Source organism: Suncus etruscus, chromosome 16 (assembly GCF_024139225.1).
Source record: "Suncus etruscus isolate mSunEtr1 chromosome 16, mSunEtr1.pri.cur, whole genome shotgun sequence".
Classification (NCBI taxonomy): domain Eukaryota; kingdom Metazoa; phylum Chordata; class Mammalia; order Eulipotyphla; family Soricidae; genus Suncus; species Suncus etruscus.
In genome coordinates, this window is record NC_064863.1 from 57809452 (window position 1) to 57836662 (window position 27211).

At 36.9% G+C, this 27211-nt stretch overlaps 1 protein-coding gene across 1 annotated transcript in view; it reads right to left on the reverse strand.

Moving 5' to 3' along the window:
• LOC126032366 (sulfotransferase 1B1) overlaps window positions 1-26522 on the reverse strand; it is a 36479-nt gene extending 9957 nt beyond the window's left edge. The window contains exons 1-3 of the mRNA XM_049790026.1: window positions 26460-26522; window positions 5438-5612; window positions 5035-5163 (exon numbers count right to left, since the gene is read on the reverse strand). Coding sequence (XP_049645983.1) covers window positions 5035-5163; window positions 5438-5585 — 277 coding nt within the window. The 5' untranslated portion in view covers window positions 5586-5612; window positions 26460-26522. The remainder of the gene's footprint in view (window positions 1-5034; window positions 5164-5437; window positions 5613-26459) is intronic.
• Between the last annotated feature and the right edge of the window lie 689 nt (window positions 26523-27211).

A 27211-nucleotide genomic window follows, 5' to 3' on the forward strand; every position in this document is an offset into this window, starting at 1 on the left:
TTTACTCCATTTTATTTTGAGGGCTAATAATAGTTTTAGAACACCTGCTTGACATATAGTTATCAAATAAATCTTTCTTATGCCAAATTCAACTGGTATTTATAATTTTTTTATCTCTATTGTTTCTCACCAACACTAAAGTATTGATTTTTGATAGCATGTATTGTTCATAGAAATTTACATCATTTTAATGTTTCTATATAAATATATATTCCATATACACACACATGAAAATGTGTGATCTTTAGACATTAGTTCATAAGTCATACAATTAGTATGCAGTAACTTGATTTCCAATTAAGTCCTTAGATAAGTGGCTTATGAACTTTATCAAAAGTTTAAGTGTACATTTATTTATTGTTTTATACTTTTTTACCTCTGCCCTTTAATTATTTTATTTTATCAATATCTTTATTTAAGCACCATGATTACAAACATGTTTGTAGTTGGGTTTTAGTCATAAAAAAATGCAGCCCCTTTCATCAGTCAACCTTCTTGCCAACAATGCCCCCACCCTTAACCTGCATTCAAAACAGGCCTTCTTTTTCTCTCAATGCCCCCACCCCATTAGATTTATTTCACTTACTATCATTGTCTTGACAGTTGTCAATGTAGTTATTTCTCTAACTGCACTCACCGATCTTTGTGGTAAGCTTCATATTATGGGCTGGTCCTTCCAGCCCTCATCTCTATTGTCTCTGGGTATTATTACCATTTTGTCTTTATTTTCCTTAAATCCCATAGATGAATGAGACTATTCTGTGTCTATCTCTCTCCCTCTGACTCATTTCACTTAGCATAATAGTTTCTATGTCTACTCATGTATAGGAAAATTCATGACTTAATTTTTCCTGACAACTGCATAGTATTCAGTTGTGTATATGTACCACAGTTTCTTTAGCCACTCATCTGTTGTCGGGCATCTGGGTTGTTTCCAGATTATGGCTATTGTAAATAGAGCTGCACTGAACAATAGGCATGCAGAGAGCATTTTTGTATTTTGTTTTTGTGTTAATAGGGTATATCCGTAAGAGTTTTATTGCTGGATCATAGAGAAGCTCAATGTCCCTTTTCTTGAGGAATCTTCATATTGTTTTCCACAAAGGCTGGACTAGATGCCATTACCACTAGCAGTGAATGAGAATTCTTTTCTTCCCACATCCCCTCCAGCACTGATTGTTCTTGTACTTTATGATGTGTGCCAGTCTCTGTGGTGTGAAATAATACCTCATTGTTGTTTTATTTGCATATCCCTGAAAATCAGTGATGTGGAACATTTTTTCATGTGCCTTTGTCCACCTTTATTTCTTCTTTGAGGAAATGTCTATTAAGTATACATTTATTTTATGCATTGAACTAGGAATATTCCAAGGTCCAGATCTTACAGTGTCAGGTTTGACTTGGTTAGCCTGGAGGTATTTTAGTAAATTCAGATTCTTTCTTATATGATCTAGAAAGAGGTAGACTAACATTTTATATTTGATAATGGATATGGTAGATTTAAAGAACATCCAAGATATATTTACCAATGATATTATTATCTTTACAGTCAATTAACTTTAAAATCTCAATGACTGATGACCCATTAGATTTTACACCTAGCAAACCTATGATGATTTTTATGACTTTTTACACAATATGTTTATATTAAATTTAATCTTTAGTTTACTTGTTAAAACTAATTTATTTCTTCCTATTGACTAGAAAGGCACATCTATACCAATTACATCTGATTCATTTATTCAAATTAATATATTTCTTTGTTTTTATATATGTATTTGTTTTTAGTCTGGGAGCCACACTCAGTAGAACAAGGGTTTATTGCTGACTCTACACTCAGGGACCACTGCTGAGGTGTTTGGGGGAACATATGTGATGTAGGGTGTTACCTGGGAAGTCTGTATGCAAGGCAAGCATCTTACCCACTATATGTAAGTCAAGCTCCAAATATTTCTTTTTAAAAGAAATATTTTTTCAAATAAGACATATGTTTCAATTTCTACAATAATCAGTTGCACTTTCACCCAGTCACTGAAATTTCTTTTTCAAATTTTCCAAATTTCTACAATTTTCTTTTCCAAATTTCTACAATAGGGGCCAGAAACACAGCAAGGGTATGCCCTTATCTACATGTGGCCAACCACAGCTTGTTCCCCACACACTTTTATGGTTTCACAAGCCCCAATGGTAGTGATCCTTGAGCTGACTTCTGCTGGGTGTATACCAAAACTTCAAATAAATATGGACTTTAGTGTAACATATATTACACCAAGTTTTGTTTGATGGCATATTTGCTTATTATTGTGGGTTTCCATGACTGTTCTATCTCTACCAAACATTCACTATCTTTACCCATTTAATCTTATCTGATCACTTCCCAGAGAAAAACAACCCTTGTTTTGAGGCCACATCTGGTGATATACAAAGATTACTCCTGACTGCACTTACTAAGGTTCAGGGCTTAATGGGATATGGGGTGTCAAACTCAGTGGGCTTCTTACAAAGCAAACACTGGACCTGATGTATTATTATCTCTCCAGTCCTGAAAAATACAACCTTAATCCATATTCCCACACCTAAATTCACAGTACATATTTCTTCATCTAATTTATAGAACTCTACTCTAACATTAAGTATTCTCTACTATTTTGTCCATGATTATTCTGATTCTTTTAAGTTTTACATTTGACCACGACTTTCGAGTCTTAACTCACTTGAACACTAATATTATATTGATTCTTTTTTTTCCCTTTCTTTTCTTGAGGGGTGAAGGGGAGGGACACTCAATTATGCTCAGGACTTACACCTGGCTGCACTTGGGGAGAACATGTGTGGAACTGAGAAACAGACATAATCAGCTATTTGTAAGTAAAAAAAATATGTACATGCTGTAGATGACATATTATGATTCCTTTTCCTCGTAGTAATTTCTTGCTAAATATTTTTTTTGTTTCATGATTTTGCATTTTTGGGGGACTTGTTTTTTGTTTTAGAGCAACATCTAGCTCTGCTCAGGGATTACTCCTAGTGGTGTCCAGGGTATTATAGTAGTGCCAGGAAGCAACACTGTTGGGCTAAATCTAAGTGCCTGACCAGATATACTCTCCAGCTTTGACTTTCTAACTTCAGGGGAACACACATCTTACTAGTAGATTCCTCTTTAAATAATCCTCAAAAACTTATCTCCAGTGAGGGCAAGAATATGTATTCTGCTATTTAAATGAACCTAAATTCAAACCTCTATTTTTCTACTTTATTATCCCAAATTACTTTGGTATGTATTTATCCTTCTTTACCATTTATTTGTTTTGTTTTTATTTTAATTTTGGAACTATATTATGGTGTATTTTATATTGCAAGGCACTCATATCTAACATTGCATTCCCCTGAAATAAGCTTTTATTTATTTGTTTCTTTGTGTGTTTTGGGTTTTCAGTCGTACCCTGTGACGCTCAGGGGTTACTCCTGGCTATGTGTTCAGAAATTGCTCCTGGCTTAAGGAACCATATGGGATGCTAAGGGATCGAATCGTGGTCCTAGGCTAGCGCATGCAAGGCAGATGCCTTACCACTTGCGCCACCACTCTGGCCCCTGAAATAAACTTTTTAAAAATTGTGTGCATAACTTTAGCTCTTAATTCAAAAAAGATATTCCTATTCTAACCTACAGAACTCTATTTCTATTCTCTCACATAAAATCTTTTTTTTTTTTTTTTTTGGTTTTTGGGCCACACCCGGTAACGCTCAGGGGTTACTCCTGGCTATGCGCTCAGAAGTTGCTCCTGGCTTGGGGGACCATATGGGACACCGGGGGATCGAACCGCGGTCCGTCCAAGGCAGCGCTGGCAAGGCAGGCACCTTACCTTTAGCGCCACCGCCCGGCCCCTACATAAAATCTTATTATTTGGTTATAGAAGACTAATATCTTTTACATATTGTTGGATATTTAGATATATGATTTTATAGATGACAATATTATTGTCAGTTAATTTTGAGAATTTGACGTCTAATTTTCCAAGTTTTTGCATTTACTATTGCAAACTAGAAAATTCTTCAGAAGCTCCCAATAAATATTTGTGGAATTAAATAGTACTAATAAAAATTTTATCTATTCAGATATATTGTTATGTATTTTCTCCATATTTAACAATGGCAATGTCCTAAAGTAAGATTTCAATGATTTATTCTTCAAAATTATACACAAAATGTTAATAAAAATTATGAGCATTTTATTAATCAAACTATTAAATATTCTTTACAAAAGTCTTTCATCTTGGGGCAGAGTGATAGCACAATGGGTAGGGCACTTGCCTTGCACAAGGCTGACCTGGGTTCAATCCCTGGAATCCTATATGCTCTCCTGATCCCACCAGGAGTGAATCCCGAGTGCAGAGCCAGGGGTAACCCCTGAGTACTGCTGGGTGTGGCCTCAAAAAACAAAATAAACAAAACAATCTTCCATCTTTTGTAAAATAACTGAATAAAATAATAAACTTAATATAGTTTTTCTGTATGACTTGGATATTGTTTACTAACAAATGTAACCAATTTTACCAAATCTACTCCATTTCCGTTGAATGATAATTAAAATACAATAATTTATGTCATATAATTTAACTTTATACAGTTACTACATGATGCTTTTATGTTAAATATAAATATTGGGGACCGGAGAGATAGCATGGAGGTAAGGAGTTTGCCTTTCATGCAGAAGGTCATCAGTTCGAATTCGATTTCCCATATGATCCCCCATGCCTGCCAGGAGCAATTTCTGAGCATGGAGCCAGGAGTTTCCCCTGAGCACTGCCGGGTGTGACCCAAAAACCACAAAATAAAGCAAAACAAATAAATATAAATATTGCATAATAAGCATAATATTATTTATATATAATATGTATAATGTTTATATACATAATAACCGTACATTACACATAAAATTATAATTATAGTAATTGTACATATACATAAGAATATAAATGATATAGTTATATAAACTATATTACAAAATTATAATTCACAGTTAGTTTAAAATTACCTGATGTTCTTACTCCAGGGAGGGACATTTCCAACATTGGAACTTTAGCAGTGATGAAATCTCTCTTTGATTTTTCAACATCTCCATCATTTAGAACCATGTCTACGATTTCACTAACCCAAGTGGTACCTGTGACAAAAGACAAAATTGTTTATAATCATCACCCAAATATCACAGAAAAATACTTATGGGAGGCCTGTTGTCTTAGAATATTCGATTAGATACCTAATTCTGAAATTTTCCTTTATGTAACAAAAGCCAATTTTAATGTACTGAAATAGATGACTAGATTGAGTAACAGAAATATTAACTTATTTAAGTTGATTTATAATTTTTATAAGCAAGTGGGTTTCCAGAACACAAAACAAAACGAGATATAAATTAGACAGGTCATAAAACTCACCTGATTTGGGATATGTGATTATTACGATGTCATCTGGCCTACTCTGAAACTGTTCAATATTTTTCCAATTGTCCACAAAAGCATAAATCATAGGATAACCATGGACCATCTTCAGGTCTTTTCGTAGGAAGTCTTTTGGTGATGACATTTTTGTATCAGATTGTAGAAATACTGACTATAATATTTATTTTCAATGCAATAGGGGAGAAATAGAGAAAACAAAAATCAGAGGCTGTGCAGCTGATATTATTCTTAAGACATCTCAAGTTGAAGCAAAATACAATTGACCTTTAATACACCGAGCAAACAGATCTAAATACAAAGGGCAGTTTGTTGGTATAAAGTTATAGATTACAAGAGCAGCAGCTGGCTTAGTGACAATGAGAACAAAGGTCTTTACTTGAAATTTGAACAAAATGGACCTGCATATCCTACTTTGAACCACATTTTACAAAATAAAATTTGGATTTAAGACAAAATATATCTCCCACTCATCATCATAATTCTGCTGTATCTTGTTTTTCTTTACAGAAAATCTACTCTACTATTTTTGTTCCTGTGTACATACTGGATTGCTTCTTTCATTTTCTAAGATTATTTATTATATTTTCAATTGGCTGTAGCAATTGAACTATGAGATGCCTTGTAGACATTTACATTGCTATAATTTTAACTTAATATATGTATGGTGCTACTTTACTAAGTTTCCTGGAAGGAGCCATTTAAAGTTTATGTTTTTTTTAGAAATTTACAAATGCTTTATACTATTTTTCTTTTAATGTTTTATTTTATGGATTACATTTATGGTTCTTATATATATATATAATATATATATATATATATATAATTCCATAATCTGTTCATCTGAAATGTGGTTTTAAATTTATTCATTACATTTTTATTTGTTTGATTGCTTTACCCAGGGCCTTAACCTGTGGTGCTCAGGGCTTAATCCTGGTTCTGTACACAAGCACCCTTTAGTTGGATTTCAAGGACCATATGTGGATGAAACTCGAATGGGTCAAGTGCAAGATAAGTACTCTACCACAATAATATTGCTCCAGCACCATTTTAAATGCATTTTTATTCAAATATGTACTTTTCTTCTCTAGAGAACCATTTTGGAAATGCTTACAGTTTTCTTATTTCAAATTTTAGTTATACTTATACAGTTATAAAGACTATATTAGTTTTTATATAATTTTAGTATTAAATCTAATATATTTCAATTAATTTTATTATCTTGTATCATGGTTACTTCTTATTGTTCTTTGTATACCACAAAATTTCTCGAATTGAACAGTTGTTGAGCTATGCTTTGATTTCTATTTCCTGAACATTTTGTAATTCTTTTAAAACAAGCTAGAGAAATAGCACTCAAATGTTTCCTCTTCGTTATGATTTTGGGTATGGCATACTTAGAGTCATGATAGCTAATAATAAATGTCAACTTGATTGAGCTATGAGTTGCATTATTCTGAATATTTTATTTGGGCTGATAATAACATGTAAGTGAGTTGAGTAGAGAATATTACACTCTTCAATATGTATATATTTCAGGACTTAATAACACAAAAAGACTAAAACTTCACAAAAAGACTGAAATTCCACAGACTGAGGAAAGAAAAGCAAAAAAAATAGATTCCATCACAAAGGTCAGAGGGATTCCCATGAAGTCTAGAAAGCACTGTCTTTTACTCTTTTTGTTTAACTACGTAATTGGTTAAAGGTCCAGTCTTATTAAAGAATAAAAATTGCTTTACTGCATCTATTAATCTATCAGTTCAAATATTAATCTTATTAAGGAATGCCCACAGAGACTAAATTACAGTAATATTTGAACAAATGTCAGGGTTCCTTGTGAATGACAAAATTGATCACTACAGAAAGCATTTTTTTTTTTTTTTTACTTTTTAGTTGAACTCCGCTGAACTTTTTATGTGAAACTTTGGACTTGATCTTAGTAGCATTTCTTATTAACAACGATCCCTCACCTCAAGCATAGAAATAGATACTTTAGGGGCCGAGAAGGTGGCGCTAGAGGTAAGGTGTCTCCTTGCAAGCGTTAGCGTAGGACAGACCGCGGTTTGATCCCCAGGTGTCCCATATGATCCCCACAAGCCAGGGGCGATTTCTGAGTGCATAGCCAGGAGTAACCCCTGAGCTTCAAAAGGGTGTGGCCCAAAAACAAAACAAAAAAAAAAAAGAAAAAAAAGATAAAAAAGAAAAAGAAATACTTTAGAAATAATAAAAAAAAGATGTTATACAATTCTTCATAACATATTGTTCAATTTATATTTGAATTTTCATAAACAGTGATAATGAATACTGTCATATGGCTAGAATATAAAGAATAATTTGAGCTATGTAATATTTTAGATTATATGCCAAATAACATAGCTTCAACTAGACGTCACAGACTGTCACCCTTTACTTGACAAAGTGGTTGATAAATATAATTATCAAACAAAGATTTTGTAAGTAATTTGGTGATTACTAACTCTCTGCATATGTTTCAATTGGTTATTTTCTTTACTATGCTTTCCAAAGGTAATTCTATAACCAGGCCACAGATACCTTAAAATATAGCTGTTGCCTAAACTTAATATTTTTGTTGTTGCTGTTTTTGGGTTACATTTGTCTTCAAAATTCACCACTGGTTCTGTACTCAGGAATCACTCTTGATGGTCTTCCAGAGACCATATAAGTTGTCTGGGATTGAACCCAGGTCATACCCTTGCAAGGTAAGAATTTTACCTGTTGTTCTATCTTTTGGGACCCTGCTTAAGGTTTTATGTCTAAGCTTAAATTATAAAGACAGCCATATGACTTTGATTAGGAAAACCATTTTATAGCAACTTGATGTTTTAGATGTAACCATACTTATCACCAACAAAATTCTAGAAGAGAGAAATCTGGGTGACTATGTCTTTGTTTTACATTGCCAAAAAAAAAGTCTCTATTTTATACCATATGAGTATATACACAAAAATATTTTTTTTTGCCACATTCATTGACTCTCAGGGGTTACTCCTGGCTATGCACTTAGAAATTGTTCCTGGCTTGGGGACCATATGGGACACTGAGGGATCGAACTGCAGTCTGTTCTAGGCTAGAACACTCAAGGCAGATGCCTTACAGCTTTTACTCCGGCCTCCAAAATAACGTTTTTTTTTTTAATCCAAAATAAAAGATGTTAGTAAATTATGGATCTCTTAAAACATGGTATTTTGTTAAAAATATGGTAAGAATAATGTAAATTTTATATGTTCATTAATATGAAAGATTGAATGAAGATCTCAGGGACAAGAAGTAGAATGTACAGTGATTAAACCTAATTTTTACATATTTAAGGTAGGCAAAATCCTGAAACAAAAACGTCAATAAGGATTAATTTGTCAAGAACTTTTTGAAAAAAAGTGAAATAGTTTACTATTACTTTTAATATGCTTTTTTTGTTTTGTTTTGTTTTGTTTATTTGGAAGGACACACCCAGTGACACTCATGGGTTACTCTTGGTTATGCACTCAGAAATTGCTCCTGGCTTGGGAGATATGGGTTGCCAGGAGGTCGAACCACGGTCCATCCTAGGTCAGCGTGTGCAAGGCAGATGCCTTATCACTTGCTCCTTTTAATATGCTTTTAAAATATTCATTTTTATTGTAAAATTTTTGTGCAAAAATTTTATTTTATCTTAAGAGTATAGTGTCAGAAAATGGCATTAAAATCTCATTTGGGTCTCAAAAATCTCAAATATGAAATTGTATTACTAATGAAACCTAAATATCAATGCTAGCTCTCATTTTAAATGCTTATATATTATGAAGTAACTGAGGGAAGTAAACAAAACTCTGTTTCCTCCCTTCATATTTTTATATAAAATTTAGTAGTAATAAAGTTCATTTACAACTTAATTTTATGTATGCAAACTATTTGCAGAAAGTGTTTAAATTTTGTGAATATAGGCTTATTTTCATAATTTCTTCTATAAGTCATATAGTCACTTATGTTCCCCAAATAATGAAAATTTGGCATTATTAGATACCTTTCATTTTGATATTTTCTATTAGAAATTATTATTTTATATTTTTATACTTGATTAATAATTGTTATTAAAATTCAGTTTATGTACATGTATCATATCATGTACTATTAGCATCATTCTACAATTTATTAGAAATAAAACATGTCAACCCTCAATTTAATAGATTTATATTTTAATATAATCTCAAAGTAACTTGCTTGCATGCAAAAAAATGTAGAAAATAAGAATATATAACTAGTTTTTTTTTCAGGGAAGGGGTTTTGGTCCATACCCTGTGATATTCATGACCTTTTCTGGTTTGTTTTCATGACATTTTCTGGTTTGTTTTCTTGGACCATAATCAGCAGTGCTCAAGTATTACTCCTGGATCTGTGCTCAAAAATTACTCATGGTAAATTAGATAAGGGGAACCATATGGGATGCCTGTGCTAGAATTCTGGTTGGCCACGGCCACGTGCAGGGCAAACTCCCTACCCACTATGCTATTGCTTCGGCCCCTTTTAGGGCTTTCTTCTGGCTCTGCACTGAAAAGTTATTTCTATTGGTGCACCAAGAACCCTATGAGGTGCTGTAAATTAAATAGATGTCAGCTGTGAGCATGATAAATATTCTACTCACTGTACTATCTTCCACCTCCTGAAATTAAATAACCCTTAAGCATTTCTCTAGGTCTTAGATTAAATGATTTATCAAAATATTTTCTACTGTCTCAACTAGAAAATAATTTGTATTTAACATTATTTAATGTATTTTATAATGCTTGCACCTTTTTGTTCCTTTCTTTTTTGAGTATTGTGATGCTATTATGATGAGATTAGTTTTCATAAATTAATGAACATTGTGGAAAACCTCCCATGCAAAATCTGCTAAATTCTAGAAATCCAAAGATCAGTTAAACTTAGAACTATTATTATTATTATTATTATTATTATTATTTTGGGTTTTGGGCCACACCAAGTGAGCTCAGGAGTTATTCCTAGCTATGTGCTCAGAAATCGCTCCTGGCTTGGGGGAACATATGGGACACTGGGAGATCGAACCGTGGATGGTCCTAGGCTAGGGTGGGCAAGGCATCTTACCACTTGTGCCACTGCTCCAGCCCCAACTCCTCTTATTTTTAATCAAACGTCTATGACTTGTGTGCACAGAGTTATCCACTTAGAAGATGTATTTTCTATTATGATAGAACTAATACTTATAAAAATAACTTAGTATCCTGATTTTGGAGGCCATGGTATGGCTTCTTCCTTCTATATTCTTGTGTTTGTTGTGGATCATAACTCAGTGAAGTGTTGATGTGAGAATTAAGGACATGCAAAGACATTTGCAAACATAATATACAGATTTAGATTATAGATAGAATTACTTAACAATTTAAATTTATCAACTTTTATCAAATTTTTGGCATAGGAATTGACTTATTTTGCTCAGAGCAGAGGAATTAAAATGATAATGGCCTGAATTGTAACTTGTTCATTATGAGGTTAGATGGACATAGATTTTTTTTTTAGTATTGAAAATCTACCAATAAAGATACTGGTAATATATTGTAGCATGAATACAAAACCATCTGGGATCAAGTCTAGGCATTGATATCTATAAATCATCTGCTCTACACATTGAACCACATCACTAGTTTCCTCCTCCTCCTCCTCTTTCCTTTTCTCATCTTCATTTTTCTTTTTTCTTTTTTTTCTTCCTATTTGTCTTCTTTCTCTTCTTCTTCCTCTTCTCCCTCTTTTTTCTCCTCCTCTTTTTTATTTTTTGTTATTGGGCCATACCTGGTAATGCTCAGGGGTTATTCCTGGCTATGCACACAGAAATTGCTTCTGACTTGGGGAACCATATAGGGTGCTGGGGGAATGAACCACATTCAGTCCTAAGCTCCTGCAGGCAAGGCAGACAACTTACTGCTTGCACCACTGCTCTGGCCCCTCCTCCTCCTCTTTTTATTTTTCCTCTTCTTCCTCCTCTTCCTATTCTTCTTCCTCTTATTCTTCCTCCTCCTCCTTCTCTTCTTTTTCTTCTTCCTCTTTTCTTTTTCTTCCTCCTCCTCCTCTTCTTTTTCTTCTTCCTCCTCTTTTCCCCCTTTTTCTTCTTCCTCTTCCTCCCCTTCTTTCTCTTCTTCTTCCTCCTCTTTCTCTTCTCACACTTTCTCCAACTCATTATTATTATTATTCTCTTTCTGGGTCTCTGGGACTCCAATGATTCCTATATTGTTTCAGTTGAGTTTATCAAAGACTTCTATTTTCATCTGTTCAGATTTTTTGAGTAGTTTATTCATTGTCTGATCATTCGCTTTAATGTTCTTTTCCAATCTCTTCTGCTGTATGTGTTAAGGGTCCAAAAAAGCTCACCACCTCAAATAAAAACCACAAATCTTCAGAAAATTCATCAGCAAAACCAGGTTTATTGATTCCAGCTAGCTGGAGTGCCGACTGTCATGTAGACTGAAACTGGAAGCCCAGACAATTTGGTGGTGGTGGGGGGGGGTGTCTTTTATAAGTTTAAGGAACCTTAGGAGGAGGGTCAACATGGGAAGTAGGGCTTGTAGAATGTGCCAATCCCTAGTCCAAGTTGAAACACAATGTTAAATCAGATGGTGAGCTTGTCTTTTTTCAAATAAGGTGAGAACCTTAGGAGGGGTGAGCAGAAGTCCATTCTTTTGCCCAGATATGTCAAGTTCCTCTTATGAGGGGCATTGGTTAATGGTTACTAGGGCAGACAAGCCATTGACATCTCAAGGTAAATTCATTCTTTTGCCCATACATGCCAAGTTTCTCTTAGGAGGATCATTGGCTAATGGTTACCAGGACAGACAGGTGGTGGTGGAGAAAGGATTAACAGGTATCTATATCTGATCACTTGTATCAGTTATTATAATCATCTAATATCTATTTTCATATATTTTTTCTTAACATATGGAGTTGTTCTGAATCTCATCCTCCAGCTCACTAACCCCACCCTCAGCTGCTGTTACTCCATTGGAAAGGATTTTCATTTCATCTACCAATTTTTTCAGACCTGTTATTTCAGTTTGGAGTTTTCTGAGTTCTATCATTGTGGTCTGTTCACCTCAATCTATGCTTTCTTTGAGTTCTCTGAGCATCCTCCATATTTTTACTCTAAACTACTTAATTGACTGGCTAATTAAATAATTGATAATTTTCAGGTCATCTTCAGTGTCTATGCATGGTGTTATCCTGCATTGTTTCCCATTGCCACGCTTGTAGTGTGTTTTTTACTATGTGAAGTTTGGGCCCTGGAGAGATGTTTGCTAGTGTATTCTTGGCTGCCTCATGCAGAAAAGCAGGCAGTAAGCAAGGCAGAAGTTCTTTATAATGGCCACTTGTGTCCAAACACATGGCAGGAATCAGCACCCCAACGGATTTTGTGGGGAGAGCTTACCAGTTTCGCCCCTGAAGATATTATGTTGCTGGTATCTTCTTGGCTGCCTCATGCAGAAAAGCAGCTGCTTGCAATGTTAAAAAGAGTCCTTTATTTACATGTAGATGAAATTGTGGTACTGATAAATATACCCAGTGAGCAGACAAAGAAATATAAAATGGGCAACAACATTAAAATTGATGTTGTTGTCCTGAGCTCTATTTACTTAGTAGTATTGCAAATCTCGAATCACCCAGAGTCACCCAGAGTCAGAGAACATCTCTGATTTGTCTCATGTAAGAGATATTTATTTATTAGTTTACTTATTTATTTTTGGCAAAGAAAATTTCATCTGACAAAAAGATAGTGTTATGCATGATGTAAAAATGCTGTCAGATAAGGAAGGATATCAGGAACAACATGAAAATAACTACCTCATGAAAGAGGAAGCACCAATTGTCCTTGAAAGCAGCTCCATCAGTTCTCATTGACCTAGTACACATATCACTCCCAAGGGCCTGGCCAATACTTTAAGCTTTCCTAATCTGGCCATAAAATTCTGCCTCACATAGGAGGATAAGATAATAGACAATGCCTAAGGCAAATGGCCAAACCCAAAGGACTCAGACCAGCCAGACCACTTTTTAAGATCCTTGCATTCTTTCTGATTTTGAATGAATGCAAAGAGCCTTTTAAAGTCAAAAACTATAAAACACTGCTTTAAAAAAAAGAGAACACAAGGAAATGGAGAAATATGCCCTGCTTATGGATCAGGAGAATTAACATAATTTAAGTGGCTGTGCTCCCCCAAACATTGTGCAGATTTAATTCAATCGCTTTAAGAATACCCATGACATTCTTCAAAGAACTGGATGAAACACTCCTGAAATTTATTTGGAATAATTAACAACCACAAATTGAGAAAGCATACTTTCAGGGGAAAAAAGGAGAGGCATCACTCTCCCCAACTTTAAATTGTAATACAAAGCAATAATTACTAAAAGAGCATGGTATTGGAATAAAAACATACCAGCAAATCAATAAAATAGACATGAGTATTTAGAGACATACAATCAATTAATCTTTGATAGAGAGGCAAGAAACACAAAGTGGAGCAAAGAAAGTCTTTTAAGAAATAGTGTTGAGGGTGTCTGGGTCGGACCCTTTGGCGGGCCGGCTGGAGGAGTGAGTGAGGGAATTTCTGTCTCTTTGCGCTGGTGTCTGGGTCGGACCCTTTCCCCAGGGACCCCGGCGGGCCGGCTGGAGGAGTGAGTGAGGGAATTTCTGTCTCTTTGCGCCGGTGTCTGGGTCGGACCCTTTCCCCAGGGACCCCGGCGGGCCGGCTGGAGGAGTGAGTGAGGGAATTTCTGTCTCTTTGCGCTGGTGTCTGGGTCGGACCCTTTCCCCAGGGACCCCGGCGGGCCGGCTGGAGGAGTGACTGAGGGAATTTCTGTCTCTTTGCGCCGGTGTTTGGGTCGGACCCTTTGGCGGGCCGGCTGGAGGAGTGAGTGAGGGAATTTCTGTCTCTTAACTCCGGTGTCTGGGTCGGACCCTTTCCCCAGGGACCCCGGCGGGCCGGCTGGAGGAGTGAGTGAGGAAATTTCTGTCTCTTTGAGCCGGTGTCTGGGTCGGACCCTTTCCCCAGGGACCCCGGCGGGCCGGCTGGAGGAGTGAGTGAGGGAATTTCTGTCTTTTTGCACCGGTGTTTGGGTCGGACCCTTTGGCGGGCCGGCTGGAGGAGTGAGTGAGGGAATTTCTGTCTCTTTGCGCGCGGCATTTGGGACGGACCCTTCCCCAAGGAACCCCTGCGTGCCAGCCGGAGAGGGTTGAGTGACTCCCTTTCCCCAGGTGGGTGACTAGAAAGTCAAGTTGAGCGACCCGAACAGACGGGAGAGATAGGGCCAGCCATCTGGACTCGCAGGGGAACTAGAGCAGTCCACCTCCCTGGACCCTGGAGTGGACCAGGGACTCCCCAAGGGTGAGGACAGAGCCTGAAGGGTTGGACTGAGGGAACCCTTCAAGGGAGGCGTGGAGGGGGCGGAGCTCCATTGACTCCCAGAGAAAGGAGGGGGGACTGAGAGCTAGGCTCAACAGCGCCAGTAACCATTGTGGCCAGGAGTGGAACTGCACCGCTGACAGAAATAAGGAGCAGAAAGGGACAAGACCCACAGCAGGAAGGCTGCACTCTAGGTAGCAAAGGGGAGGAGAAAGGGCTAGGCCCAACAAACTCACCCAACAGGCCCCTCTAGAAACACCTTCAGGAAGGGGACCAAAGCAGGCCAAAATTAGAAGCCAAAGCACTCCAAAATACACCATTAAATACAAAGAACAATGCGTAAAGCAAGGAAATTGCTAATAACTGGAGACACCATGACAAACCCTATCAAATTTCCAAGTCCACCAAAGCGCACAGATCCACGGGAAGAAGACCTAAAAGCAGTCATGAGGAAGGAAATGCAAGAATTACTAAAAAAATTAAAAGAAACCCTAACAACCGAATATAAAAAATCCATGGACGAACGAATCAGCCAAATTAAAGAAGAAATGTCAAACAACATGAGAGTCCATACAAAAAGAAGTGAAGGAATTAAAAGACAAGGTAACAAGCCTTACGAGCAGAAACACAGAGTTGGAGAAGCACATAGAAGAACTCGAAGGAAAACTGCAATAAAAAAATGATCAAGAAACCAACAAAGAAATAAAAGGCAAAGCACTGGAAGGAAAAATCCAATATCTAATCAACAAGGACAAAAGAAACAATCTAAGAATTGTGGGTATACCAGAAGGGGAGGAAATAGGGAAGGGGGTAGAACAGGTAGTCGGGGAGATAATAACAGAGAACTTTCCCACCCTCTGGAAAGACAATTCAGGACAAATCCAAGAAGTCAAGAGAGTCCCTAATAAAGTAGACCCCAATAAACCCACACCAAGACACATAATAATCCAAATGGCAAAAAACAAAGAGAAAGAGGAACTCCTGAAAGCAATAAGGGAGAAAAAAAACCTCAAGTACAAAGGAAAGGACATAAGAATCAAACCAGATCTCCCATTTGAAATAATTCAAGCAAGAAGACAGTGGAATGACATATTTAAACGACTGAATGAAAGAAATTTCCAACCCAGGGTCCAATACCCAGCAAAACTATCATTCATATGGGAGGGCAGACTAAAAACATTCTCAAACATGAATGAACTTGAACTATTTGTGCAAACTAAGCCGATCCTAAGCGACTTACTCAGAGAAGAATTACACAATCCAAACCCCCGATTGTAACAACAACCACTCCACACAATACAACTGTACAACAGTCCTCTCTATCAATAATTTCCCTAAATGTAAACGGACTAAACTCTCCAATTAAAAGACACATAGTAGAGAACTGGGTTAGGAAAAATAAACCGGACTTCTGCTGTCTGCAAGAAACACACCTACAGCTACAGGATAAGCACAGGCTTAGAATAAAAGGATGGAAAGTAATTATTCAGGCCAATGGAAAACAAAAAAGAGCAGGGACAGCCATTCTTATATCAGACCAAATTGTATTCAACCTCAAGAAAGTGATCAGAGACAAAGAGGGTCACTACTTACTGGTCAGGGGAACATTAGATCAAGAAACACTAACCCTGGTCAACATCTATGCACCTAATGTAGAGTCACCAAAATATGTGAGGCAACTACTGGCAAACCTGGAGAAACACATGAAGGGTATTGTGATAATAGTAGGGGACCTCAATACTCCACTATCACCACTGGACAGATCCTCCAAGCAGAAAAATAGCAAAGAAATAAGAGCTCTAAATGAAAAATTAGAAGATTTAGGGCTAACAGACTTATATAGAGCCCTCCATCCCCAGAAAGCAGAATACACATTCTTCTCAAACCCACATGGAACCTTCTCCAGAATAGACCATGTCTTAGGATACAAAGCCAACCTATGTAAGATCACAAAGGTAAGGATCATTAGAAGTACCATTTCAGATCACTATGCAACAGAGCTTAAAATTGATGTCAAGAAGAAGCAATGGAGGAAAACTAATACCTGGAGACTAAACAACATGCTGCTTAACAACAGCTGGATCAAAGAACAACTCAAGGAAGAAATAAAAAGATTCCTTGAGACAAATGACAATGAAGAGACAACATGTCAAAATCTATGGGACACAGCAAAAGCAGTAATTAGGGGGAAACTCATAGCAATACAGGCCTATGTCAAGAAACAGGAAAACAACAAAACCAACAGTTTAAAAGATCACCTCAAAGAATTGGAACAACAGCAACAGAGAAATCCAACCACAACCAGAAGGCAAGAAATAATAAAAACCAGAGCAGAAATAAACAACATCGAAACTAAGAAAACAATACAAAAAATCAATGAGACCAGGAGTTGGTTTTTCGAAAAAATAAACAAGATAGACAAACCATTGGCAAGACTCACCAAAAAAAAGAGGGAAAACACCCAAATCACTAGGATCACAAATGAAAGGGGAGAGATTACAACAGAACCCCAAGAAATACAACATATCATGAGATCATATTATGAACAACTATACTCAACTAGGCTAGAGAACCCAGTAGAAATCGACAGATTCTTGGACAAACACCCTCCTCCAAGACTGGAAAAGGAAGATCTAGAAAGTCTAAACAGACCAATCACTTCAGAGGAAATTGAAGAGGTAATTAAAAAACTCCCTAAGAACAAATGCCCAGGCCCAGATGGATTTACAGGTGAATTCTATCAAGCATTTAAAGAAGACCTATTACCACTGTTCCAAAGGCTTTTCCAAACCATAGAAAAAACAGGAATCCTCCCCAACTCCTTTTATGAGGCTAATATCACACTCATTCCCAAAGAAGGCAAAGACACCACCAAAAAAGAAAACTACAGACCAATCTCACTAATGAACATAGATGCAAAGATACTCAACAAAATCTTAGCAAACCGAATCCAACACTTCATCAAAAAGATCATACATCACGACCAAGTGGGTTTCATACCAGGAATGCAAGGTTGGTTCAACATACGCAAATCAATAAACATGATACATCACATCAACAACATGAAAGACAAAAACCACATGATCATATCAATCGATGCCGAGAAGGCATTTGACAAAATCCAACATCCTTTCATGTTAAAGACACTCAGCAAAATAGGATTAGAAGGAACCTTCCTCAAGATAGTTACAGCTATTTATGAAAAGCCTACAGCCAACATTATACTTAATGGCGAGAAACTAGAAGCATTCCCACTAAGGTCAGGAACTAGGCAAGGCTGTCCACTCTCTCCACTCTTATTCAATATAACCTTAGAAGTCCTAGCAATAGCAATCCGACAAGAGAAGGGAATCAAAGGAATTCAAGTAGGGAAAGATGAACACAAGCTAGCTCTATTTGCCGACGATATGATGATATACATCAAAAACCCTAAAGAGTCCACAGTAAAACTCCTAGAAACAATCAACCAATACAGCAAAGTGGCTGGATACAAAGTCAATACACAAAAGACAGTAGCGTTTCTATATACAAACAATGAAGTTGAGGAGAGAGAGATTAAAAATACAATCCCATTTAAGATAGTATCAAAAAATATCAAGTATCTAGGAATAAACCTTACAAGAGAAGTGAAAGACCTTTACCAGGGAAACTTCAAAACACTTCAGAAAGAAATTGAAGAAGATCTAAAGAAATGGAAGAACATCCCATGCTCATGGATAGGTAGAATTAACATAGTCAAAATGACTATCTTACCCAAACTTCTATATAGATTTAATGCAATCCCTATCCAAATTCAGACACAATTCTTTAAAGAAATAGAACAATCAATCACAAAATTCATCTGGAACCACAAAAGATCCAGGATAGCCAAACACATACTGAAAAACAAGAAGCTGGGAGGCACCTCCTTACCTAACTTGAAACTATACTATAAAGCCATAGTAATTAAAACAGCATGGTACTGGAACAGAGACAGGAGCTCAGACCAGTGGATCAGAACAAAATTCCCAGACATAAACCCCCAGATATACAGCCAACTAATATTTGATAAAAGAGGCAAGAATCTGAAATGGAACAAAGAAAGCCTATTCAACAAATGGTGTTGGTACAACTGGAAAACCACATGTACGAAAGTGAAAATTGACCCATACCTCACTCCTTATACAAAAGTCAACTCAAAATGGATCAAAGACCTTGAAATCAGACCTGAATCTATAAAGTTTATCGAGAATAAAATAGGCAGAACACTCGAAGACCTATATATCAAAAAGGTCTTTGAGAACGGAGCACCAATGGCAAGAACGTTAGCATCAAATATAAACAAATGGGACTACATCAAACTAAAAAGCTTCTGCATGGCAAAAGAAACCCTACTTAATACAAGAAGACAGCTAACAGAATGGGAAAAAATCTTTTCACTTGACATATCAGATAAAGGGCTGATATCTAGAACATACAAAGCACTCAGAAAGCTGAGCCCCTCAAAACCAAATAAAGCCATAGAAAAATGGGGAAATGAAATGAATAGACACTTCTCTGAGGAAGACAGAAGGATGGCCAACAAACACATGAAAACATGCTCACCTTCACTCATCATCAGGGAGATCCAAATCAAGACAACAATGAGATACCACCTTACACCAGTGAGGTTGGCTCACATCAAAAATAATGGAAACAACCTTTGTTGGCGAGGATGCGGTATGAAAGGAACTCTCATCCACTGCTGGTGGGAATGCCCCCTAGTCCAACATCTATGGAGAAAAGTCTGGAGAGTGCTCAAAGAACTCAGAATTGATCTGCCATTTGACCCAGCAATTGCTCTACTAGGCATATACCCACAAGATGGAAGGACATTCATTCCAAAATATATATGCACCCCACTATTTATTGTAGCACTCAGTATAATAGCCAAATCTTGGAACCAACCTCGATGTCCAACAACAGATGAATGGATCATTAAGATGTGGTACATATACACAATGGAATATTACATGGCAGTCAGAAACGATACAATCACAGACTTTGCAGCAACATGGATGGACCTAGATCATGTTATGTTAAACGAAGTAAGTCAGAAGACAAAAGATAAACACAGAATGGTAGCACTATTCTGAAACACCTAGAACACATAGTTTATACACAACTAAATCCTATCAAATAACAGGGTAGAAACTCCGAACACTGTAATAGTCAGCATAGACGTGGGAGCAGTGTCCAAAATACATGAAAAAGGAACAACGCAAACTCTTGACTACACATTATACCACAAAGAAAACAGCAACAACAGAAACGGCAGCATAGAGAGAACAGGTATGTAATCAGACTTCTACAACAAAGGTCCACAATAATCCCTTAGAGTTCATATACAGGAACACAAGTATAGAACACCAAGGGAAATCACGGACTACAATGGCAACATACCATAACACTACCTTTTAATACCTTTATCTTACTATACTTTAAATAACCTCTCAGCTTTTCTGCCCACAGGTGCCCTTGGATACAAAGGGCGGACAAACTAAGGTGGCAACTCGGGATACCACACGGGATACCATACCTTGCTTGCACTACGAGATGGCCACAAGAAAACTCTTTAACATACACTTTATCTTTAGGTAATACCTTCATTTAGGAATTGAAGCACGTGACCAGTCAGACCACTGAAGCAGTACCTGAGACGTACAGACTTAAACTACAGGCTCTATTCTTCGAACACATTCAATCAAACCAGCATTCCCTTGCTATTCTCTCCCCTCTTCTCACTACTTTTTTTTTTCTTCTTCTATTCTGCTCATTACTTTTCTCCCTTTCTCCCCCCCTTTTCTCTCTAAGGTATTTTCTCTTTTCTCTCCCTTCAAACCCTTCCCATACACCTTCCCCTTTCCCCCCTCCGGAAATCCAACTATCCCCTCACCCCTCAATCCCATCCAGATCTCCCACCATATTAAAACTCTTCACCCCCAGTCCTTATTCTATTAGGCATCAAGATCGACCTCCTACCCAACGAACCAGTACCCAGCACCCAGGCGAGAGGACACCCAGATAAAACCACACCTCGTCTCCTGAAAGAAAAGACAGCCAACTCCCCTATGGACTCATGCTGCGAGGCCCTCCCGACCAACTCCCCCTAACGCGAACTGCTCCTTGAAACCGGGCCTAGATCCAAAAGTATCCCCAATGCAAGAACTCTTCCAAGACCCCCCTGCCGCAAATATTTACCAATCTGAAGAAGGTCAGGGGGTGGGTTAGGAAGATGCCTGGGAACCCACACACCACAAGAAAAACCCAAAAGACAATGGGAAAAACTGTACTTCCAACATAGGCATAAGACCTGTAATACACCACCTCTTTACCTGCCCTCCCCCAAATGTAAGGTAGTCTTTTGCACCACTTTGGTCCCATAAAAATTTTGCTAACTCATTTTATTTCTTTTTTTTTTAATTTATTTATTTATCTTTTTTTTTTAAATGTTTGTCCTTCATATATATTTGTGAGCACATACAGTTTCAATCCCCCCCCCTTTTTTTTTTCTTTCTTCGTTTTTTGGTAGGTGACCTGTGACTGTTATCCCATCAGTCCACCCACGAATACACAGACATTATAATGTAGCACCACTTCCCCCTACAAAGGCACACTAAGTAAAGGGGAAATTTTACATTTAAAAAAAAATAAAAGAGAGCTCTTATCTACTAGAGATAGGAACTCATAGTTATTTAAAATATAGGGATATCTCCTGCCTTGAAAATATGTCATGTGGAATCAAATTAGACCTCAGGTGATTAGATACCATTCATCCAGCCTTGAACCCTGGATCTCCGACATAGAAACGGCACAGCTCTCCACAACAGCTGCAGGAAACAAACTCCATCCAGGACGGCCTTAATACGACGAGACCAACAACAAGGCCCAGCTCTAACATGATATCCTGACAACGGGGAAAATGCGATCATCTTGACCTTAGAGCAGATTAGCCTACCTTACCAACTAACGACAAGACAAAACCAGAAGTCTTGGCTCCCTTTGGTAGGACAAAAACCCAAGATCGGGATTTACAGATGACTGGCTGCTTGATCCACGACCAGACTGTATACATCTTGGGACCAATAAATAAGCCCTAGTTTAGGGTTTGAACTATGACCTGCACAAGAATCATGATCCCCAGCCCCAAAGATCCGGCAGAGACAATTGTAACGGAATGGGGCTTTTGGGAGCACAAAGAAAGACGCTATCCTAGGTGCCACCCTAGGCTCAGTGTAAAGACCAAGATCACCAACCACAGAAGATGGGTTAAAATGACACTGAGGTAACAGAACCTCTAGAACCACAAAGACTGACTTCATCATAAGTCCCACCTCAGGATCTGTACAGATACTGAGACCTCTAAACACAGAGCAGAAGTCTTCCACACACCAAAGGAAAAAAAAAAAAAGAAAGAAAAAAAAAAAAAAAAAAACACCACCGGGAAAGTAAAGGATCCTGAGCAATGTCTAGAGTTGATCCCATGACAGTATGCTCCAAGGACGGAGAAATCCCATATCTCTTAGGCCAAGTGAATTCTTTTTCGAATGACCCCAATATTTACTGTGCCAGTGCAGGAGGGAAAAAAACAAAAATACAAAAAGCACAAAACCTTGGTTATTTTTTTGATATAAATATATATATTACCTTCATTTATTATTGTTATTATTATTTTTGATTTACCAATCTATTTTGGTCGATTTCTCTGTTTGGGTGTGATTATTGAAAGTGTAGTCCCCAATTATACTTATTTTTATTTATTTATTTATTTATTTTTTTTCTCTTCCTTTCTTCTCTTTCGTTATGTGCTATGCCATGTTTCTTAATTCAAGACCATGGCGTGATTTTTGTTTGTCTGTTTTTGTTTTATTTTTTTTTCTACTTGTTTGTTTGTTTGTTTTGTCTGCTCTGTGTGGTGCTTATCGATATAGCTGGAGCCCTCACTGGATATTTGACACTTCTTTTGGTACTAGTGGAGTGTTTCACCTACTTTTTCTCCATCTCCCAGATTGATGATGAGAGCCTTTAGAAGGACTCCGCCCATTTTCTGGGTATTAGACTCTTACCCCAGTTTATTGCTTTTTTCTCCTTCAAACAAAACCACGCAACTTGAACTAGCTAGTCCTGACTCCAGATAGAGGGGGAAATAAGGGAGGCATCAGGACCAAACAGGTGCAAGACTACTAAGTAGTGGGTTAGATACAGAGGGGACCACATATTCTAGCCGCCCTGGGGTGAGGGAAAAGGAAAAGGGAGGTAGGATAGAAACGGAGGCGTAGGGATGACAATTTGGCGATGGGAATCCCCCCTGATTTTATGTAAATATGTACCTAAAATATTATTGTCAACAATATGTAAGCCACTATGATCAAAATAAAAATTTATATTAAAAAAAAAAAAAGAAATAGTGTTGAGACAAGTGGTCAGCCACATGCAAAAAACAAACCTGGTTATTCACCTAACACCATGCACAAAGGTCAAATCAAAATGAATTAAAGACCTTGACATCAGACCAGAAAATAGAAGGTATGTAGAAGAAAACACAGGCAAAACACTCCATGATATTGAAACTAAAGGCATCTTCAAGGAGGAAACCCACTGTCCAAGCAGGTAGAAGCAAAGGTAAATAAATGTAACTACCTTCAACTGAAAGGTTTCTGCACCTCAAAGGAAGCTAGGACTAGGATACAAAGGCTACCTACAGAATAGGAGAATCTACTCACCCAACACCCATCTGATAAGGGACTAATCTCTAAGATACAAGTTATTGACAGAACTCAACAAGATAAAACATTTAACCCAATTCAAAAATTGGGAGAATAAATGAATAGAAATTTCCTCAAAGAAGAAATACAAAAGGCCAAAAGGCACTTGGAAAAAATGTTCCACATCACTAATCATCAGGAGATGCAAATTAAAACAACATTCTCACACAGAGAAACTGGCACACATCACAAAGTAAAAGGACAACCAGTGCTGAAGGGGATGTGAGGAGAAAGGAATCCTCATTTACTGCTATTGCTATTGGGAGTGCCACATAGTCCAGCCTTTCTAGAAAACATAGATACTCCATAAAAAACTGGAAATTGATCTCCCATATGCTCCAGCAATACCACTCCTGAGATATATATCCTAGAAACACAAAAGCTAATATAAATATGCCCTCTGTACTCTTATGTTCATTGCAACACGATTTACAATAGCCACAATCCAGAAGCAACCCAGGTACCTCACAACAGATGAGTGGCTAAAGAAAAAATTTTGTAAAAAAAATTGCTGTACATCTACAAATCTATGGCATCTGTTAGAACAAAAGGAACTAATGAAATTTGCCTATATATAATTAACATGGAGACTATTATGCTGAGTGAAATAAGCCAGAGGGAGAGAAAATAAGACAGATGGATAGAAATAGAATAGTCTCACTCATCTGAGAGATATAATAAAAATGACAATATAATAATATTATTAGTATAATAATAATATTAGACAATAATAATAGAGACAAAAGAAATGATAGCCAGAAGTACCAGCTTATGAATGAAGCTTGCCTCAAAGATGGGTGAGTGCAATTAGAGCACTAAAAATGGACAACTACCATGACAATGATTGTGAGAAAGAGAAACAGAATGCCTGTCCCACAGATAGGCAGAGATTGGGGTGGGGGAGGAAAATAAAGGACTTAGGTTTTGGGAAAATCACACTGGTAAAGGGCTGTGTACATTCTATAACTGAAACCCAAACACAAACGTTTCTGTAACCACGGTGCTTGAATAAAGAAATTACGTTTTAAAAAATGAAGCCTATTCAAAGACTCAGTTTTCCTATTAAATCCTCTCCTTCTTCCAAAAAGAGCTATATTAACGGAATCCTAAACTAAATTCATCTCCTTAGGGGGAGTTCCTTTTTCTGCCCCTTTATTTCCCAATAATTATTCTATATTATAACTCAGAGTCTGAGCATCATTATCAGTCAATGTTCTTGAAAATATTGAAGAACTGAGAACTGTTGACAATCACACAGACCTTCAGTCATGGTTCTTGCATCAGTCACAAATGGATAGAGGGTGTAATTTAGAAACCTGTGTGTATGAGTGCTGAATTAGCATTGCCTCATCATGACTAGTGAATGATGATGAGTTTAAAACTACTTAAATTGCTGAGTGGAGAGGTCTTTTGTCATTGGCTAATACCAAGTTAGATGGCTTATTTATTTTAAAATATAAGCATATTTAGGGGCTAGAGCAAACCCAGGATGGACCTGGGTTCTCTCCCCAGTGTCCCTTATGGTCCCCTAGGCCAGGAGTGATTTCTGAGGGTATAGCTAGGAGTAACCCCTGATGTGACCCCCCAAACCAATATGTATATATAGCATATTTACTTTAAGATGTAAAACTAGGGCCAAAGAATAGTATAGAAGTTGAAGCACTTATCTTTTATGTGTCCACTTCAGGGTATGTCCTCTCCAAATTTGAAAACAAAAATCATTTTTCTCACAAAATTACTTTATTATTATTATTATTATTATTATTATTATTATTATTATTATTATTTTGGTTTTTAGGCCACACCCAGTGACACTCAGAGGTTGCTCCTGGCTATGCTCTCAGAATTTCTCCTGGCTTGGGGGACCATACGGGATGCCAGGGGATCAAACCGCAGTTCATCCTAGGTCAGCAGTGTGCAAGGCAAATGCTCTACTGCTCTGGCCCCTACAAAATTTTGTTATAGTCTACACATTGTCAAAATTTTACTATTTAAATTTAGCTGTATATTGTAAATTAAAATGTTTAAGAGGTCAAAGAGAAACTGTGGGGATTATAGTGGTTTTGCACTCTGCCAACTCCTATTTAATCTCTGGCATTTTCTTTGGTTTTCTAAGCACTGTCAGGGATGACCTCTGAGCCCAGAGCCTCAGCACTGCAGCATGTGTCCCAAAGTTCCCCTCCCAAAATTAGCTTTAAAAAAATTAAATAATTCCAAAAAGCCAATCATATTCTTAAGGAGAAGAGAATAATATTATCTTATATTAAAATTAGACCTATTTAATGAGAAATAAAACTTTCATACAAATTGCTTATCTGATAAAACCTAGCATATTTGATTATACTGAACTCCATAAAGAGAGATCAATGATACAAACAACATTATTTTAAATTCTGGAACATATCTTAATGTGATTGCACATATACAGAAACACATGGGCATGAAAGGATTCGAACAGTTTTAGAGGAAAGACCTCTAGTTTTAGTAGGGAAGGCAAAACCTTTTTTCCCTTGAAATACGTAACAATTTTATGAGAGGATATTTAACTCTGTCATACCTCAGAAGAGACTGTTAAACAGAGAGATCTAAAAATAATCACTGAAATCCCACTCGATTTTGCAGAGCTTATGCACAATTAGGATAAACTGTTTAAATTACAAATATGCTTAAAACAGCAGTCACATAAAGTGCTGTCCACATAGAGAAGGGCAGAAAGTTTATGAGTAGAGAAAAAATTTTACCCAGAGATTTGAAACAGAAACAGAAACTTCAAGAAAAAGAAAAGATTTATAAAAGCAAGTTTTACCTCACAATTTAACCCCCCTTTTCTGTTTTCACAGTCAGTTGCTGTTGCTGAAAGGAAGTCTGAGAGCCAAAGTATTCCCAAGTTGAAGGTCAATGGAAGTTCCGAAAAGTACTCTCCTGGGAATGGGGAATAAAAAAGATCAAGGATTTGATCTGAATGTGGTAATGACTGACTTTTCAGGCCGTTAAGATATAAAATGTTTGGATTATTACACACAGAGTCAGGCCTTGCTGTTTCAACAGCTGGCTGAGCCAGGAAGCACTGAGAAGGAAATGCACAGGGTGGTGACCAGAAGAGTATTCAGAGATTACTTAGATCTGAAGGTTCCAGAGGGCTTCAAAGCATTTGAGAGAAAAAAAAAGGAAGAAAACATGAAGAAGCTGTGCATGAAAGCTTTTTTTTTATAAATGACTCAAATGTCTTTAAACTATATTTTACATCAAAATACTTTAAATGTATGATTATACAGTAATTTAATGTAATGTTAGATTATTTAATCTTCAAATAATAAATTTAAAATAATTTAAACCTAACAATTGTAGTAATCATTTATTAATAAATTAAATAAATAAGGTCAATTATTTACTCAAAATAAAAGGGATTTCTCTCTGTGTGTTTGTTAGAACTAAGTTACTATACCAAAGAAAGAACAAACATATGACAAAATATACAAGGGAGTAACAAATATACAAGGGAGTAATAACTTTGGAATTTGTAAGACTTAGTCACCTATATACAGATCATACACTTAGAGAAG